This window comes from Oncorhynchus tshawytscha, linkage group LG33 (genome assembly GCF_018296145.1).
Source record: "Oncorhynchus tshawytscha isolate Ot180627B linkage group LG33, Otsh_v2.0, whole genome shotgun sequence".
NCBI classification, from domain to species: Eukaryota; Metazoa; Chordata; class Actinopteri; order Salmoniformes; family Salmonidae; genus Oncorhynchus; species Oncorhynchus tshawytscha.
In genome coordinates, this window is record NC_056461.1 from 16996265 (window position 1) to 17015502 (window position 19238).

The window sequence follows — 19238 nt, forward strand, 5'->3', positions numbered from 1 at the left end:
CCCAGGCAGCTGATGAAACTGTGGGTTTGCACAACAAAATCATTTCTGCAGTGTCCGAAAGTCTCAGGGAAGCTTGTCTGCGTGCTCGTTGTCCTCACCAGGGTCTTGACCTGACCGGAGCTTGGCATCGTAACAGACTTCAGTAGGCAAATGCTCACTGTCGATGGCCACTGGCATGCTGGAGAAGTGTGCTCCTCATAGATTAATCCCGTTTTCAACTGTTTCAGGCAGATGGCAGTATGGCGTCATTGCCGAGCGGTTTGCTGATATCAATGTTGTAAACAGTGCCCCATTGTGGCGGTGGGGTTATGGTATGGGCAGACATAAGCTACGGTTAATGAACACAATTGCATTTTATTGATGGCAATTTGAAGGCACAGATACCGTGACGAGATCCTGAGGCCCACTGTTGTGCCATTCATCCGCCACCATCACCTCATGTTTCAGCATGATGCATGGCCTCATGTTACAAGGATCTATACATAATTCCTGGAAGCTGAAAATGTCCCAGTTCTTCCATGGCCTGCATACTCAGACATATCACCCACTGAGATGTGTTGCGCTTCATAAGGAAAATTGTGGCCACACCAGATACGGACTGGTTTTCTAATCCACGCCCCTACCTTTCAGGTAATGTGACCAACAGATGCATATCTATATTCTCAAATCATGTGAAATCCAGAGATTAGGGTCTAATGGATATATTTCCTTATATGAACTGTAACTCAGTCAAATCTTTGAAATTATTGCATATTACGTTTTATATTTGTTCATTGTAAAAGGGAGTTTGAATACACTACAGACAAAGGCTAAACAATTAGTGAGCATGGGGTTGCTGTATAGCCATGTCTCATATTGCAACACTACTAGAAAACCCAAACATACAAAAACATGTCATACCCCCTCTACTCAGTACATGGGGCACTCAACCAGCTAAACCAAAATAAGGGAAGCCTGTAGCCAGATTCCTGTTGATGCTGAAGAAAACCAAAAAGCGTGACCTCAGCAAAAGGCTGAGAAGGCATTAGAAAAGCTGGATAGCAACAGCAAATCAGCCAATGGCAAATCACTGCTTTCACTGGCTTCTCTGATTCAAAAGTTAATTTTCTTTGACTCATTCCCCTAACACTGTGATGCTCAACTTGGTGTAGCATAACTACAGTAGGCCTACAATCAAAGTCATAGCCTCGGTCATGATTTCTGTTTTATCAAAGGTCTTTTCAGCAAGGAACAAGTTTCCCTTAATACTACTGAATGGGCATTACTCATTGGTATTTCACTGTCTGATAATTCTCCTTCATGGCTGTTCGATCCAATGTCTACCTCTGTTCTGATTAAAAGTACACTCAAATTTGATTACCGCTGCATCTCTCTCAACCCAGAGCAGTATAATAAATGCCAACCTCAAAAGGCAATGGCTCATCAGCCTAAACCATTAGGTCATCTATTCTACTGTACACAAAACAGGTTGTCAGCAGGTCGGGAGTTGAGTTGTGCCCGGCCGGGGATTAGTTTTCAAATTTGAGTGACCCATATTCTCGTGGTGTGGTGCCACATCAGTGACAAGACATTTGATTTATTAAGATCCCCATTAGCCAACGCCAATGGCAACTGCTAGTCTTACAAGGGTCTGACACAACATTACAGACAAAATACTTTACAATTTACATATATTTAAAATCATTAACATGTGTGAGTGCCTATCAGTTACACATATACGGAACAAAAATATAAAAATGCAACATGTAAAGTGTTGGTCCCATTGTCCATGAGCTGAAATAAAATATCACAGAAATGTTCCAGTCGCATAAAAATCGTATTTCTCTCAAATTGTGTGCAGAAATGTGTTTACATCACTGTTAGTGAGCATTTCTCCTTTGCCAAGATAATCCATCCACCTGACAGGTGGGGCATGTCAAGAAACTGATTAAACAGGATGATCATAACACAGGTCCACCTTGTGCTGGGGACAATAAAAAGGCAGTTGTCGCACAACACAATGCCACAGATGTCTCAAGTAGAGGGATCGTGCAATTGGCATGCTGACTGCAGGAACGTCCAACAGAACTGTTGCCAGAGAATTTCATGTTAATTTCACAACCATGTAATTTTAGAGAATTTGGCAGTCAATCCAACCAGCTTCAACCAGACCACGTGTAACCACGCCAGCCCAGGACCTCCACATCCGGCTTATTTACCTGCGGGGATTGTCAGCGGAGAGGGTGGGGGCTGAGGAGTATTTTTGTCTAAAATAAAGCCCTTTTGTGGGGAAAAACTCATTCTGATTGGCTGGACCTGGCTCCTAAGTGGGTGGGCCTTGTCATGCCTTGTCATGTGAAATCCATAGATTAGGGCAGAATTAATTTATTTCAATTGACTAATTTCCTGTAACCAGTTTTTTAAAATCTTTGAAATTGCTGCATGTTATGTTTATATTTTTGTTCAGTATACATGTCAGTACATACACACAAGTAAGTCACATGGGGAGAGGCGTTGTGCATTGAGGTGTTGCTTTATTTGTTTTTTTGCTGTTCACTTTTTGCTGTTCATTTGCACTATATAAGACGGAAGGGAGTTCCATGTACTCATGACTGTATAATACTGTACTGGACCTGGGGAAAAGACCCCTGGTGCCATGTCTGGTGGGGTAAGTGTGTGTGTGTAAGTTGACAATGCAAACAATTTGGAATTTCCAACATAATGTTTCTTACAAAAACAAGTGACGCGCCTCCCGAGTGGCGCAGCGGTCTAAGTCCCTGCACCGCAGTGGGGAGGGTTTGGCCATCCGGGATGTCCTTGTCCCATCGCTCTCTAGCAACTCCTTGAGGTGGGCTGGACTCATGCACGCTGACTCATGTCACACATTGGTGCGGCTGGCTTCCGGGTTAAGCGAGCAATGTGTCAAGAAGCAATGCGGCTTGGAAGGGTCGTGTTTCGGAGGACGCATGGCTCTCGACCTTCGCACCTCCCGAGTCAGTACGGGAGTTGCAGCGATGGGACAAGACTAACTACCAAATTGATATCACGAAATTGGGGTAAAAAGTATGACAAAAAAGTGACGCAGTCAGTTTTCGCTAAGAGTGACTGGCATGCATAGTATTAATATTAGCCCTCTGATTACAATTAAGAGCAAGACGTGCTGCTCCGTTCTGGGCCAGCTGCAGCGTAAATAAGTTTTTCTTTGCAATACTTGACCATATGACTGGACAATAATCAAGATAAAACTAGAGCCTGCAGGACTGGCTTTTTGGAGTATGTTGTCAAAAAAGCAGAGCATCTATTACAGACAGACCTCTGCCCGTCTTTACAACCATTGAATCTTTATGTTTTCACCATGACAGTTCACAATCTAAGGTAACACAATATAGTCTCCTCAACTTGTTCCGACAGCCACACCATTCATTACCAGATTCAGCTGAGGTAAAGAACATAGGGAATGATTTGTACCAAATACAATGCTCCTAGTTTTGGTCATTGTCAACTTACACACACACACACTCTGTATATCCATCGCAAAACCCACTGGTTGATACTCATTTATAAAACCCTCTTAGAACTCACTCCCCCTATCTGAGATATCTACTGCAGCCCTCCTCTTCCACATACAACACCCGTTCTGCCAGTCACATTCTGTTAAAGGTCCCCAAAGCACACATCCCTGTGTCGCTGCTCTTTCAGTTCGCGGCAGCTAGCGACTGGAACGAGCTGCAGCAAACACTCAAACTGGACAGTTTTATCTCAATCTCTTCATCCAAAAACGAAACCATGGACACTCTTACTGACAGTTGTGGCTGCTTTACGTGATGTATTGTTGTCTCTACCTTCTTGCCCTTTGTGCTGTTGTTGTCTGTGCCCAATAATGTTTGTACCCTGTTTTGTGCTGTTACCATGTTGTGTTGCTACCATGCTGTGTTGTCATGTGTTGCTGCCTTGCCATGTTGTCATCTTTAGGTCTCTTTATGTAGTGGTCTCTTGTTGTGATATGCGTTTTGTCCTATATTTATATTTGTATTATTTTCTTAAATCCCAGTCTCCATCCCCACAAGAGGTCTTTTGGTAGGCCGTCATTGTAAATAAGAATTTGTTCTTAACTGACTTGCCTTGTTAAATAAAGGTTAAGTAGAATAAAGTAGTTTTAGAGATGTTAAGGACCAGTTTATTACTGGCCACCCATTCCTAAACAGACTGCATCTAAGGGTTTCAGTGAGTTCATTAGCTGTGGTTGCTGATGCATTTTTTTTTTTAAATATATAAATAAATGCATATACAGTGGGGCAAAAAGGTATTTAGTCAGCCACCAATTGTGCAAGTTCTCACACTTAAAAAGATGAGGCCAGTAATTTTCATCATAGGTACTCTTCAACTATGACAGACAAAATGAGAAAAAAAAAATCCAGAAAATCACATTGTAGGATTTTTTATGAATTTATTTGCAAATTATGGTGGAAAGTAAGTATTTGGTCAATAACAAAAGTTTCTTAATACTTTGTCATTGCCAACAAAGGGTATATAACAGAGGTCAAACGTTTTCTGTAAGTCTTCACAAGGTTTTCACACACTGTTGCTGGTATTTTGGCCCATTCCTCCATGCAGATCTCCTCTAGAGTAGTGATGTTTTGGGGCTGTTGCTGGGCAACACGGACTTTCAACTCCCTCCAAAGATTTTCTATGGGGTTGAGATCTGGAGACTGGCTAGGCCACTTCAGGACCTTGAAATGCTTCTTACGAAGCCACACCTTCGTTGCCCGGGCGGTGTGTTTGGGATCATTGTCATTCTGAAAGACCCAGACACATTTCATCTTCAATGCCCTTGCTGATGGAAGGAGGTTTTCACTCAAAATCTCACAATACATGGCCCCATTCATTCTTTCCTTTACACAGATCAGTCGTCCTGGTCCCTTTGCAGAAAAACAGCCCCAAAGCATGATGTTTCCACCCCCATGCTTCACAGTAGGTATGGTGTTCTTTGGATGCAACTCAGCATTCTTTGTCCTCCAAACACGACGGGGTGAGATCTTGCGTGGAGCCCCAGACCGAGGGAGATTATCAGTGGTCTTGTATGTCTTTCATTTCCTAATAATTGCTCCCACAGTTGATTTCTTCAAACCAAGCTGTTTACCTATTGCAGATTCAGTCTTCCCAGCCTGGTGCAGGTCTACAATTTTGTTTCTGGTGTCCCTTGACAGCCCTTTTGTCTTGGCCATAGTGGAGTTTGGAGTGTGACTGTTTGAGGTTGTGGACAGGTGTTTTTTATACTGATAACAAGTTCAAACAGGTTCCATTAATACAGGTAACGAGTGGAGGACAGAGGAGCCTCTTAAAGAAGAAGTTACAGGTCTGTGAGAGCCAGAAATCTTGCTTGTTTGTAGGTGACCAAATACTTATTTTCCACCATAATTTGCAAATAAATTCATTAAAATTCCTACAATGTGATTTTCTGGATTTTTTTTCTCATTTTGTCTGTCATAGTTGAAGTGTACCTATGATGAAAATTACAGGCGTCTCTCATCTTTTTAAGTGGGAGAACATGCACAATTGGTGGCTGACTAAATACTTTTTTGCCCCACTGTATATTGTTGAATCATCCGTATACATGGGCACACACTTTGTTTAATGACAGTGGCAGGTCATAAAGACATCACACACCAGCCGTGGGGTTCTTTTCCAGGGTTCGCCACTCCTAGAACAGACTGACATGCAGCCCCCGTCACTAGACTAGGTGGTCAGAACGTCAGCCTGTCTGTAACCTCGTCCCCACATTAATTTGCTATCAGAGTGAGCTGGTTGGTGGACGAGATAAGCCTGTGTGACTGCCAGCGACCATTCTATAGCCTACAGTTGTCTTTTGTGCCAATAAGCAGTAAAATAGAACAAATAGGAGATAGAGAATGAGAGTGGAAGGATAAATATCTTACCTTCTGATTTCAACTTTGTGAGCACAAATATCAAGTAGTTGTTGAAGTCTGGGTAATGGTTGAGCTGTTCCAGTCTCTTTGGAAAATATGGTTAAGGAAAGGACAGAGCCTACATTGGGCACACAACCATAGAAGTAGACATGTAGTGTGTGCTGTAGACACAAAAACAGGCTGTTTGTAAAGGTTGATATTAAATAGCAATTAGTGTTAAATGGTTGAGGGCATCAATGGACACCATGAATAACAAAATCAGAAATCAGTCACAGTTATCATAGGATGCGCAACAGGCTGATGCTGTGTAGTCTGAGCATGTGTAGTCAAATAGAAGCACTTGGCAATTCAACCAACACCACCAATCAGTAAGAACTCTAATCTGCATTGCATACATGCACAATATTGCATCACATACACTAAGTAGGTAACATATAAAGGCGTTATAACACAACATAACGTCTTGCCCGTTATTGAATGCACACACCAACGTTCATGATTCGAATGCACCTTGATACTGTAACACCTGTATTGTATGATGACAATGTGACGAGGCTCGTATACATGATCACTGCCACGAGCGAGTGTCTGGCTGAAAAGTCACGTTCCTAAACTCACAGGTTCAACAAGATTGTCAAGACAGAAGATTAAACCAAAATGAGAACGTTGTTTTCAGCTCTTTCCCCTTTCTGACATTGTACGACGGGAGAGAATCGAAAGCATACTGGGGGGCGACAGGGGGATGACTCGTTCTAAACACAGGCTTGCAGTTTCTTTGTTGCATTTAAGCCCAACGGGTCAGCAATCGCTAGTAACTACCCTGTGCCCGCTAACGTTACATTATTTCAACAACACTAAACGTTACACGGAGATCAAAGGATTTGAGACTATACGAAAACTAAACTATCATTGGGAAAACATGTGTTTGAGAATACTTGATTAACTAATTACTGATAGCTACTGCATGCCACCCCATTTATAATATTCCCATCATAGTGTGTGGCTGATTCAATAGAAAAGTACATTTGTAACATTGTAGCTAGCTAACTACACGCAGTATACTATCCGCTAGTCCGGAACAGAACAGAAGCCTAGCGCGTTCCCTAACCGCGTGTAATGTTTGCCAAGCCAAGCTAACCACACAAACGACCACAGAAACACCTCGGATACACCACCCAGTGAGGTCCAAACTTTCATGTTTAGCCGAGAGCGAAGGATACTTGCTGGACGGATCTTTGAGTGGACGTATCGGGAGACTGGGACTCTTTCAAAAGCTGTAGAATTTGCTGAAGTCCTTGGTCGTCTGGTTTCCACTCGCACTCCATCTTGGTTTGCTGCAATGAGATGAAAGGGAGAATGCAAAACTGTCAACACACGCTGTAAATGAACGTTGTCTTATTCACGGTTGAAAAGAAGCCATTAGCTAAGCGGTGTGACTTTTAGATATTATAGTTTCACCTTCCCGATATATTGTGGGATTTCTTTCTCAAATGCTACTGTCTGTAATTTATTGACATGGGGCTGTCAGCGCAGGAACATTCCGTTTTCGCAACAAGCTAACGTTACTCATGTGGATTCATGGCGCATTTATGATCCAACTGTGCTGTGAAGTCTGCGAGGTCCTATTGCTCCTCCCATTTTTTCACTCTGACCAAGAATGGTTCAATTGGGGCCAAAGCCGCCTGAAGTATGGGTACTGAGGGTGCTGCAGCTCCTGCTGAAAAATCAGATTACATACATTTTTGTACGTGCTTTTAAATAAAAATACAACAACAGGGGGCGCTGGTGAACAGGAACTCGTGAATATGTGTTTTCTCTGTGCTGTCCAGGGCAAACAACTTACTATTAATAATTGACCAACACCTTCCGATCCGTGTTAATTTTGTAACATTCAATTAGGAATCAAATCCAATTCACTAATTTGGCCATTTTTCCTGACATTTTTACCCTTTTCATCTTAAAATGTCAAAACAACGTCCACAAGTCACGAAAGAGCAGGCCTCTACTAAAGGCCGGTGTTACTGGACACTGACACGGATTCTGATCTCCCCGACCTAGCTAAGGTAATGGCGGTTATCATTAAGTCTGAACAGACGGTGCTAGCTAAGGTGGAGTCACTATCCACTGACCTATCTGCACAAATAGCCACTCTCGCCACTGAGTTCGGCACAAAGATCGACTCCGTAAAGAAGACTTGGCAGAACAAGGCACACGTCTGAATAGCCTGGAAGGCGGCGCAAATACTTACTTGTCAGTAAAAGTGTCCACTTACAAAGTGGTGACACTGGAAGAGAAAGTCACCTGGCTATCATCAGATGTCGTCAAACTTCCAAGGTCGAGACCATCGAGAACAGGTAGTGCCGGGGGAATGGTCACATTTTCGGCGTGAGAGAGGGACTTGAGACCATAGGCGGATTGCAGCCTGTCGGCTTGCGGCCTGTCATAGCTAAACTGCTACAGGAAATTCTAGGGCTCCATTACGCCCCACCCTTGACCGTGCGTACAGAAGCTTACAGTCCGCACCGAACAATGGGGAGCCGCCCAGACCCATCATAGTCAAATTTGACTACCTTCAGGAGAAGGAGGCTGTCATCCGTAAAGCATCATGAGTGGCTCCCATCACCCACGACGGCCAGAATATTCACATTTACCCTGAAAACACAGAGCAGGCATGAAGATGATGTCTGCCTTCGATGAGGTAAGGGGGCTCATACATTGCTTTCTGGACATCAAGTTCGGCATTCTCTACCCAGCAGTAGATGATGACGATAAAAGTGGAGTTGGGGTGTTGAAGAAGATTGGTGTCAAGTGCAAACACAGTGAGTCGTGCACCGAGTTCTGGAGATGAAATGGAAGTGAATGAGGGTGAGTTAAATGAGGTGGAAGGTGTGGTGAAGAACTCAGAGCCCAAGCATGGCATCGGTGGATATGATAAAGAAGAATCTGGTCCAGTAGGAGTGACATTTTGGGAGAAAGTGGATTGTTGCATTTTGGTGGATCCATTTGTGGTTTCAGGGTAGTTGGGAAAGGATTTGGGTGCAGTTAAATCAGTGAAGTTAACCTGTAGTGGACTTGTGATATTTGTTTGTGTTTTGTTCTGATCAGAGGGAGCATGCGCTCCGTGTCACGCAACTTGGGTCAAGATCTGTTTCTTGCTTTGCTCTGAGAAACAGGGCACCATTGAAGAGTGATTTCTGGGGTAGCGTTAAGTGTGAAGGTGGAGCAATTGAAGTTGAATATTCCTGGTGTTTGTGATGCCCGTGGTTTAGTGCGACGAAGACCCGGTGGTGAGTATGGTGAAAGAGAGGAGTCACTGTCAGTCCTTCTGAGTTTTGGGACAAGGCAATGTTCGGATTCATCAGTTATCCTTTTAGAGCTTTTGTGGCTAATCCGTTTCTGGTGCAACATTTATGGTAACGTCACAGCAGTCTGTAGGAGGGAGATTCCAAGATGTGGGAAGTGTGCAGGAAGGTGTGGGATAGAGGATTGTGTCGTTTTTGGTGGATAAAGTTGTGTAGTGGTGCACATGTTGCTGGGGATAGGAAGTGTCTGGTGGGAGAGAGGCAGGTTAAGGTGACTAGAGTCAGAGTAGTGGAAAAGGTATCATTTGGTGAGGCAGTCAAGAAAGTGTAGGAGGATGGGTCAAGGGTGAAGGATTCTGAGAGGATCCCTGTAGATCTGTGCCAGCACAGAGAGATAGGCCAATGAGTGATAAACTCAGCAAAAAAGAAACGTCCTCTCACTGTCAACTGCGTTTTTTTTCAGCAAACTATAAATATTTGTATGAACATAACAAGATTCAACAACTGAGACATAAACTGAACAAGTTCCATAGACACGTGAATGACAGAAATGGAATAACGTGTCCTTGAACAAAGGGGGGCTCAAAATCAAAAGTAACAGTCAGTATCTGGTGTGGCAACCAGCTGCATTAAGAACTGCAGTGCATCTCCTTCTCATGGATTGCACCATATTTGCCAGTTCTTGCTGTGAGATGTTACCCCACTCTTCCAACAAGGCACCTGCAAGTTCCCGGACATTCCTGAGGGGGTTGGCCCTAGCCCTCACCCTCCGATCCAACAGGTCCCAGACGTGCTCAATGGGATTGAGATCCGGGCTCTTCACTGGCTCTTCACCTGCTGGAGAGTTCATCAGTCTCTCTGGTTGCATTTCCCCGAAGATCAAAGTCTTTTGTGGTTGTTAGAATGAATACTTCAGAGTACCATTCGGGAAATGTTCTCATAGATTAGATATGTCGGCGTTTGTCTTTATTTTCATCCTAAATTCACGTAATTTCTAGCTACAGACTAGTAATTTGTGTCATCTAGAATTTCTCACTTATTCTGTAGTGAATTGATAGTCTCAGAGATTAACCATTTCCAGTCGTGTAGCCAATGCTCCACGTGGTATAGTCTTGTCCTTTGGTAGAGTCGTAGTTTAATCCACTTCACACACCAGCGTCACCCGGCATGTTTTGGTCTTAGAAATTCAGCCATTTGCAACCTTAGCTTATATCGGGGTTTGCGTGGTCTGATGTGAATTTCATCAGGAGTGGGTTTTATACGTTTCAGTAGAAAAGGGCGGTCCATGATGCCTAATGTGATGTCTGGGCTCACGGGGCGTGGCCACTGACTAGTCAATCTTTGTATGAATATCCATGCTCTCATTTAGAAGATTAATATCACATTACATCTTTTCACAAATAGTTTCATGTTTAATCACAATATTTTGATGTAAACCTGACAGCTGGTAAATGTACACTTCAAGGGAAACCGTTATGTGTGTTTCCTGTCCTTCATGAGATCACCAAATGAAACACACTTATCATAACTGCCCCTTATAAAGCATCCACAGACCATTCCTACATTCTCAAAAGTAGATCTACACCCAGAAAGGGCCACATCATGACAGTGCTTAGTGTCATTGTCCCATTGGAAGATGAACCTTCGACCCCCAGTCTGAGGTCCTGAGCGCTCTGGAGCAGGTTTTCATCAAGGATCTCTCTGTACTTTGCTTCGTTCATCTTTGCCTTGACCCTGACTAGTCTCCCAGTCCCTGCCGCTGAAAAACATCCCCAGAGCATGATGCTGCCACTACCATGCTTCACCGTAGGGATGGTGCCAGGTTTCCTACAGACGTGATGCTTGGCACTCAGGCCAAAGAGTTCAAACTTGGTTTCATCAGACCAGAGAAATGGTCTGAGAGTCCATTGGGTGCCTTTTGGAAAATTCCAAGCGGGCTGTCATGTGCCTTTTACCGAGGTGTGGCTTCCGTCTGGTCACTCTACCATGAAGGCCTGTTTGGTGGAGTTCTGCAGAGATGGTTGTCCTTCTGGAATGTTCTCCCATCTCCACAGAGGAACTCTGGAGCTCTGTCAGAGTGACCATCGGGTTCTTGGTCACCTGACCAAGGTCCTTCTCACACGATTGTTCAGTTTGGCGGCCAGCTCTAGGAAGAGTCTTGGTGGTTCCAAACTTCTTCCATTTAAGAATGATGGAGGCCACTGTGTTCTTGGGGACCTTCAATACTGCAGAATTTATTTTGTACCCTTCCTCGACACAATGCTGTCTTGGAGCTCTATGGACAATTCCTTCGACCTCATGGCTTTGTTTTTACTCTGACATGCACTTTTAACTGTGGGAACTTATATAGACTGTTGTGTGCATTTTCGAATCATGTCCAATCAATTAAATTTACCACCGGTGGACTCCAATGAAGTTGTAGAAACATCTCAAAGATGATCAATGGAAACAGGATTCACCTGAGCTCAATTTCGAGTCTCATAGCAAAATGTTTTTTTTTAAGTAATACATTTGCAATAATTTCTAAAAACCTGTTTTTGCTTTGTAATTATGGGGTATTGTGTGTAGATTGATGAGGAAAACATTTAATTTAATATATTTTACAATAAGTCTGTAACGTAACAAAATGTTTAAAAAGTCAATGGGTCTGAATACTTTCCAAATGCATATATATATATATATATATATATATATATACTATAGTTTAGTTGGTTGGGGCGGTAATGCAAAATATTCGATGCTAACCGTCGTTAAACCTTGCTGAAAAAGAAGAAGAAGAAATTAATGGTTTTAATTATGAACATCTCATCCGCTACTGGTTGGACAGGTGTAGTGTTTGTTACGCAAGATAGAGGAGAGTCGTGTCTCGTCAGAGATCGCATTTATTTGGGGCGATTAATATGACCTTTTCATTGAAGACAGGAGAAACACATTGTTTCAGCTGATAATAAAACATGTCTTGTTCAGTTACTTTTGCCTCAACTTATTTCCAACTTTCTAGCAAGTCACGCTCAGAGCAGCTAGCTAGATAATTTAGCCAAAAACTAGGCTATACTGTAGCTACTCTCACCTAATAATCATCATCACAATAACTAAAACGGGAGGTAACAGTCACAACGTTTAATTGGTTTATTAGCCAATGTGTATTATTTAACATACTATTAATTGAGGATAGCTACTGTGATTGGTGAATGGGTTGCAAAAATATGACCAATAGGAGTCCCTATTGAAATAGGTAAACGCCTTCATTTTTCAATCTGTATAACCCATGATGGCAATGGACCAAAACTACTCCCGGAGATGTGCTTCAAAAGTAGGATTAATAAAGGCCTATCTGAATTGAATCACTTGTTCTAGTGCTAAATACTGTCGGTGATTCTAACATAAAGTTGAGAGCACCAGTTTTACCAATGAAAAACGATTTAACCATATTTAAATTCACTTTGATTAAACACTGCTCTCTGCTGGTCCGAGTAGAGTATTAAGAAAACGTTAATGTGATTCTATCGCGAGATTTCATTTCCAAGTAGGGCTCGTTGAAGAGAGCTGTAAAATAAGTGTGCTGTGCAGTTTGCCAGATCTCACAGTAATGTTACTCAATCAACCAGCTAAGCGAACGTTTAGGGCGGTCGAATGTATAGTACCGTGGCTAGGTAGCTAGATGTTGCAGAGCTCGCTGATGCAAAGCTACATTTTAATGGCAGGGCGAAGTTTTGTTTCAGGCCAGGGTCCGCTTTAAGCAGTCTGTGACATTTGGACTAGTTTGACAAGCCACGGCACTGGCACTGTGCTGATACTGACTGGACTGGAATCATTTGTTTTGACTTCATCTCTTTCCACAACGGCATAGCCAAGGCTCCTATTGTATAACTTTAAAGAATATAAACATGAGCTTTCTTTTGTGAGTATTCGCCTCTTATTATTTTGATGTACTTGTTCAATGTGCCTGCCTTTTCAAGTTAATGTTACCATTTCCACCGTTTTTGGATATGTTAACGTTAGCTAGCTAGCTAAGCTAACACACAGTTAACTAGTTTAGGTTAACTAGCTAGCTGGCTAACAACATGTAAGCCAGACTAGCTAGCTGAGTGTCTGCAGTGAGTGTAACTGGCTAAACTGTTGGTTGGTTTGGTAATTTAACTAGCGCTAGGTCTATAACGTCAGCTGAGCGCTGCCTTGTATAAATTGCTAATTTACAATGTCTAGATTAACTAACGTTAGTTAGTCTAGCTAGCCAAGGTTAGCTATTCTAAATTATCTATTGCTAGTTAACTAGGTAGCTACTTACCCAAATGTACTATTTCCCTCTGTTGTGTATTTAAAGCATTAGCAATTTTGTGCCATTAATTTAACTAGCAAGATGCAAGTACGTAGGCCTTAGTTGGCCATGTCTATCTAGCTTGCTAAAAAGAGGAGTCGGTTTTACAGTTGGTGTGTCTTTTCCGTTTACATAACTTTGTCAAACACTGGAATGAAAGCTAGCTAAATTGTTAGCTGACTGTATCAAAGAGAGCACTTTGGCTGTTACTATTTATTAAGAGGGTGTGAGGTCAGCTTTTGTTATTGTTGAAATCAGATTATATACTCTTTCCTGTTCCATAACAATTTATTTCAATCAAATAAATGAGTAGTCTACTGTATCACTCCCTACTTCACTTCTCTTGTTTCCCTTTATGAGAGACACACGATCCAACTCATCTAATTTCTCACACAGTGGCAATCGGTCTTCCAAGACCTTCAAGCCCAAGAAGAACATCCCAGAGGGATCTCACCAGTATGAGCTGTTGAAACATGCTGAGGCTACACTGGGCAGTGGGAATTTACGCATGGCTGTCATGCTGCCTGATGGGGAAGACTTGAACGAGTGGGTGGCTGTCAACAGTAAGGAACAAGTCTGCTTCTCTATTCAATAAACACCACTAACATAGTAGGCCTAAAAAACAACTTTGACTGTTAAACAGAGCTCATCGTCCACTCCTGTTGGTGCTTTGTTTGTCTCTGGTCTTCCACCAAGACCAACGACTCGTCCGGTGGATATCTCACATCCTCTGGCACACACAAACACATTCTCTCTTACACACACAAACATACACAAACAGATGACCTCTGTCACTCAGTGGACCGACTAGTTAGGTTTCTGCTGTGAGATTAGCAAATAGAGAACCAGGCTACGCTAACATCATTAAGACAGAGTTCAATCTATGACAAAATAATTTCTGAGTAGTTGTTCCTCATGTTTCAATATAGAATGGGAGGATGGTTTGACGGGTGGAACTTTCAGAACATTGCTCATTTACTGACTTCAGTGTGTATTCGATGAGATGGTATTTGATTTCATGTGTGTTTGAGAGGAATACATGGGAGTCTAGCTATTTGGGGACCTTGAGCAAGATTTAATTTGCAGTAGACTGCGTATAGGGAGAGGTGACTCTGGAGGGGTGGAGGAATGTGAGAATGCCTTTGTGCCCCTTATGTCTGCCTACACACTAATTAGATCTGAGATCACACACTAGCACTTTGATTTTCTTCAATATGAATGTTGTCTGTAGGATATAAAAGTCTCTGAAGCTCAGCTAACATGTCCCTCATGATGCCACATGTCCTTCTTATTTCTTTATTTCCACAGCTGTAGATTTCTTCAACCAGATCAACATGCTCTATGGTACCATAACAGACTTCTGCACTGAAGAGAGCTGTCCTGTCATGTCTGCTGGCCCCAAGTAAGTGTGGGTGTGGTTGTGTAGGTACGTGCATGTGCTTGCTTGCCTTTTTGTCATGTCATAATGATAATTGCCATCCATGAAACTTCTCTTCTGTAGATATGAGTATCATTGGGCAGATGGAACCAACATCAAAAAGCCGATCAAATGCTCAGCTCCCAAGTACATTGATTACCTAATGACCTGGGTGCAGGACCAGCTCGATGACGAGACACTCTTCCCATCTAAGATAGGTATGAGTTTATATCTGTCATGTTTTTCCATAACCATGTCTTTCACATTGCATTTGTAGTAAAGTGACACCATAATTTATCAGAATACCTCGTCTCTGTTTAATCTTTACACTTTGTACCCTTGTCTTTGCCCTCAAGGTGTCCCGTTCAAGCGGAACTTCATGTCGGTGGCTAAGACCATCCTGAAGCGCCTGTTCAGGGTCTACGCCCACATCTACCACCAGCACTTTGACTCTGTGATGCAGCTGCAGGAGGAGGCCCACCTAAACACCTCCTTCAAACACTTCATCTTCTTCGTTCAGGTACTGGACTGGAGCCCACTATCAATGTAGCCTGGTTCCCAAGTCTATTTCAGTACTGAAACCGACCTCTATGAACGTCACAGGAATAAATAGGCCTATAATTTCTTGGTAATTGAAGTGGTGGAAAAAGTACCCAATTGTCATATTTGAGTAAAAGTAAAGATGCCTTAATAGAAAATGACTCAAGTGGAAGTCACCCAGTAAAATACTACTGGAGTAAAAGTATAAAAGTATTTGGTTTTAAATATACTTAAGTATCAAAAGTAAATGTAATTGCTATAATTCACGTAAGTATCAAAAGGACAAGTGTAAATAATTTCAAATTCCTTTATATTAAGCAAAGCAGACGCCCACATTTTCAAGTTAATTTAGTATTTTTATGGCTAGCCACGGGCACGCTCCAACTCCCAGACATAATTTACAGACGAGGCATGTGTTTAGTGAGTCTACCAGATCAGAGGCATTAGGGATGACCAGGGATCTTCTCTTGATACGTGTGTGAATTAGACCATATTCCTGTCCTGCTAAGCATTCAAAATGTAACGTACTTTCGGGTGTCAGGGAAAATGCATGGAGTAAAAAGTACATGATTTTCTTTAGGAATATTAGTGAAGTAAACCTTATCAAAAATATGAATAGTAAAGTACAGGTACCCCAAGAAAATGACTTAAGTAGTACTTTAAAATATTTCTACTTAAGTACTTTACACAACTGGGTAATTGTATAGTGCTGGCAAGGCTACGCTAAAAGATAAAGATGCTAGACTGGGAACCAGCCATTTACATATCTGCTTTAGCTAGCTCGTTTGATGTTGACTCAAACAAAGTTGCAACCAGGCTATCCTCAGAGTATGCGACCTAGAACTGGAGGCCATGACCCTTTGAGTAGGACTGAGAGATTATCTTTATAACGATGAATTGGGTTTATATAGTGCTTTTCCAGATGCTCAAAGTGCTTTGCAATGGTAAAGGGTAACTCACCTTATCCACCACCAATCTGTAGCAATTGCCTGTTTTAACCCAAGTATTCTATTTTTGTCTTTTTCAGGAGTTTAACTTGATTGAAAGGAAAGAGCTGGTCCCACTACAGGATTTGATTGAGAAGCTGACCACCAAGGACAGATAAACCCAGGCTGACTGATCATTTTAACTCTGTGATAGTCTACTATTCTTTTTGCACAGATACCCCTTCTGCCCTGCCCTGGCCTATATGTATACAGCATATGCTAACTTTGTGAACATGTTCTCTAGAAAGCCAGGTAAGTAAGGAAGAGTCTTGCACTGTTATAGGCACTAGGGTAATACTATGGGGGAGTTCTATACTACTGTCTGAGCCGGTATGTGCTCTATAGTTGGATGTACTATGTGGTTTTAATTTGGACGGATCCCTAAAACTGAAATAACTATGTATTGACATCCTCTGTGTGTTGTATATTTACAGTACCAGCCAAAAGTTTGGACACACCTACTCATTCAAGGATTTTTCTTTATTTTTACTATTTTCTACATTGTATAATAATAGTGCAGACATCAACTATGAAATAACACATGGAATCATGTAGTAACCAAAAAAGTGTTAAACAAATCAAAATATATTTAATTTGAGATTCTTCAAAATAGTCACCCTTTGCCTTGATGACAGCTTTGCACACTCTTGGCATTCTCTCAACCAACTTCATGAGGTAGTCACCTGGAATGCATTTCAATTCACAGATATGCCTTGTTAAAAGTTAATTGGTGGAATTTCTTTCCTTATTGCGTTTGAGCCAATCAGTTGTGTTGTGACAAGGTAGGGGTGGTATACAGAATATAGCCCTATTTGGTAAAAGACCATGTCGATATTATGGCAAGAACAGCTCAAATAAGCAAAGGGAAACAACAGTCCATCATTACTTTAAGACATGAAGGTCAGTCAATCTGGAAAATTTTGAGAATGTTGAAAGGAAGACCCAGAGTAATCTCTGCTGCAGAGGATAAGTTCATTAGTTACCAGCCTCAGAAATTGCAGCCCAAATAAATGCTTCAGAGTTTAAGTATCAGACACATCTCAACATCAACTATTCAGAGGAGACTGGTTGAATTGCTGCAAAGACACCACTACTAAAGGACACCAATAAGAGTAGGTGAACAGATTATCTGCGCATGTATGGTTCCCGCTGTGAAGTATTGAGGAGGAGGTGTGATGGTGTGGGGGTGCTTTTCTGTCGACACTGATTTATTTAGCATTCAAGGCACACTTAACCAGCATGGCTGCCGCAGCATTCTGCAGCGACGTGCCATCTCATCTTGTTTGTGCGTAGTGGGACGATCATTTGTTTTTCAACAGGACAATGACCCAAAACACACTTCCAGGCCGTGTAAGGGCTATTTGACCAAAAAGGAGAGCGATGGAGTGCTGCATCAGATGACCTGGCCTCCACAATCACCTGACCTCAACCCAATTGAGATGGTTTGGGATGAGTTGAACCGCAGAGTGAAGGAAAAGCAGCCAACAAGTGCTCAGCATATGTGGGAACTCCTTCAAGACTGTTGGAAAATCATTCCTCATGAAGCTGGTTGAGAGAATGCCAAGAGTGTGCAAAGCTGTCATCAAGGCAAAGGGTGGCTACTTTGAAGAATCTCAAATATAAAATATACTTTGGTTTAACACTTTTGTTGTTGTTGTGGTTACTACATGATTCCATATGTTTTTTCATAGTTTTGATGTCTGCTATTCTACAATGTAGAAAATAGTACAAATAAAGAAAAGCCCTGGAATGAGTAGGTGTCAACTTTTGACTGGAACTGTATATTAACATTTATCATCTGCTCGTATTGAAGTTCACCACTACAGATTGCACATTTTTAACAGAGGGTATAAAAGTTCAAGGGACTACATAAGTATTTGAGCATATTGGTCACATTGTGATTTGCCTCAAAACATATGGTAATTTTGTAAAAGTCTGTTTTCAATACAATACTGGTAATCCAGCAAATTGCCAAAGCTTTATTTGATGGGCCACATACAGTATACAAGTAAAATATTGTCTTTGAGATCAAGAGTGCCATATTTATAGCCTGGTTTCTCATGTTCTCCCCATAGAATGTTCTGGCTAATAAGCCAGCAAATTAAATATAACAGCACATTCAGTGCTATATGCTTCTGTTTCAATAGTGTGATGATTCCCTATGCCTTTTGTAAGGTCTGAGTAATGTATTGCTGTGCTGCAGACTGCTGAGGGATGGAATCCAAAATGAAAATGTTTACTATGCAATAAGTCATGCCACTCTTCAAAATTTCAATGATTACTAGTTTCCATTCACGCAGATGGGAACAAATGCTTTTCTTTACGTGTGTTATTCATAGTTAGTGGTGTTACTTTAAAAGGTAGATGTTGGGACTGAGATGTTGCTTTTGGATGACTTCAATATAGATCTACTAGAGTATGCAGTAAGACATGAAAGCAATGGAATACTTTGTTAAAATGCCATTTTATCTTGACATCTTTTTCAGGAAGATTTGATATGGAGATATAACTAACTTCTGTTCAGAAATCCACACTGTAAATACAACAATAAGGCCAGGAATTTGCTGTGATATCATATTTTGGTAGCCGGCATGGACTGGTAGTTGTAGGTCTATTAAAGGATTTAGAATGTTATTAGGTATTTTTTAGAGGTTGTTACTTCTTCCCTTTCCACCATGTCATAGTCCCTTTTTCCTTATATCATTGCGTTTAATATGTTAATTTAGATTTATAGCTTTAGAAAATTACAATTTAATGTGATTGTGTTTA

At 41.7% G+C, this 19238-nt stretch overlaps 2 protein-coding genes across 3 annotated transcripts in view; one reads left to right on the forward strand and one right to left on the reverse strand.

Annotated features, from left to right (window-relative positions):
• Window positions 1-7565, reverse strand: part of tnpo1 (transportin 1) — a 63318-nt gene extending 55753 nt beyond the window's left edge. Inside the window, exons 1-3 of one of the 2 annotated variants that reach the window (XR_006080671.1) lie at window positions 7365-7565; window positions 7127-7240; window positions 5916-5991 (exon numbers count right to left, since the gene is read on the reverse strand). Coding sequence is in view for 1 of the 2 variants with exons in the window: in XM_024397292.2 (XP_024253060.2) it covers window positions 5916-5991; window positions 7127-7231 (181 nt within the window). In the remaining variant the exon portion in view is untranslated. The remainder of the gene's footprint in view (window positions 1-5915; window positions 5992-7126; window positions 7241-7364) is intronic. The other variant, XM_024397292.2, reaches the window with a different exon arrangement.
• A 5235-nt stretch (window positions 7566-12800) lies between these two features.
• Window positions 12801-17010, forward strand: LOC112230558 (MOB kinase activator 1B). Its single transcript, XM_024396833.2, has 6 exons — window positions 12801-13109; window positions 13923-14089; window positions 14835-14928; window positions 15028-15161; window positions 15300-15463; window positions 16511-17010. Exons 1-6 carry the CDS (start codon window positions 13096-13098, stop codon window positions 16586-16588), a joined length of 651 nt encoding a protein of 216 aa, XP_024252601.1. The 5' UTR covers window positions 12801-13095; the 3' UTR covers window positions 16589-17010.
• The last annotated feature ends 2228 nt before the right edge of the window (window positions 17011-19238 follow it).

Excerpts from the sequence above, each read along its gene's own strand:
- LOC112230558 (XM_024396833.2), top strand. Across the intron at positions 14,090-14,834 it reads CGAGTGGGTGGCTGTCAACA|CTGTAGATTTCTTCAACCAG; the intron begins GTAAGGAACAAG and ends TTATTTCCACAG. Across the intron at positions 15,162-15,299 it reads ACTCTTCCCATCTAAGATAG|GTGTCCCGTTCAAGCGGAAC; the intron begins GTATGAGTTTAT and ends TTTGCCCTCAAG.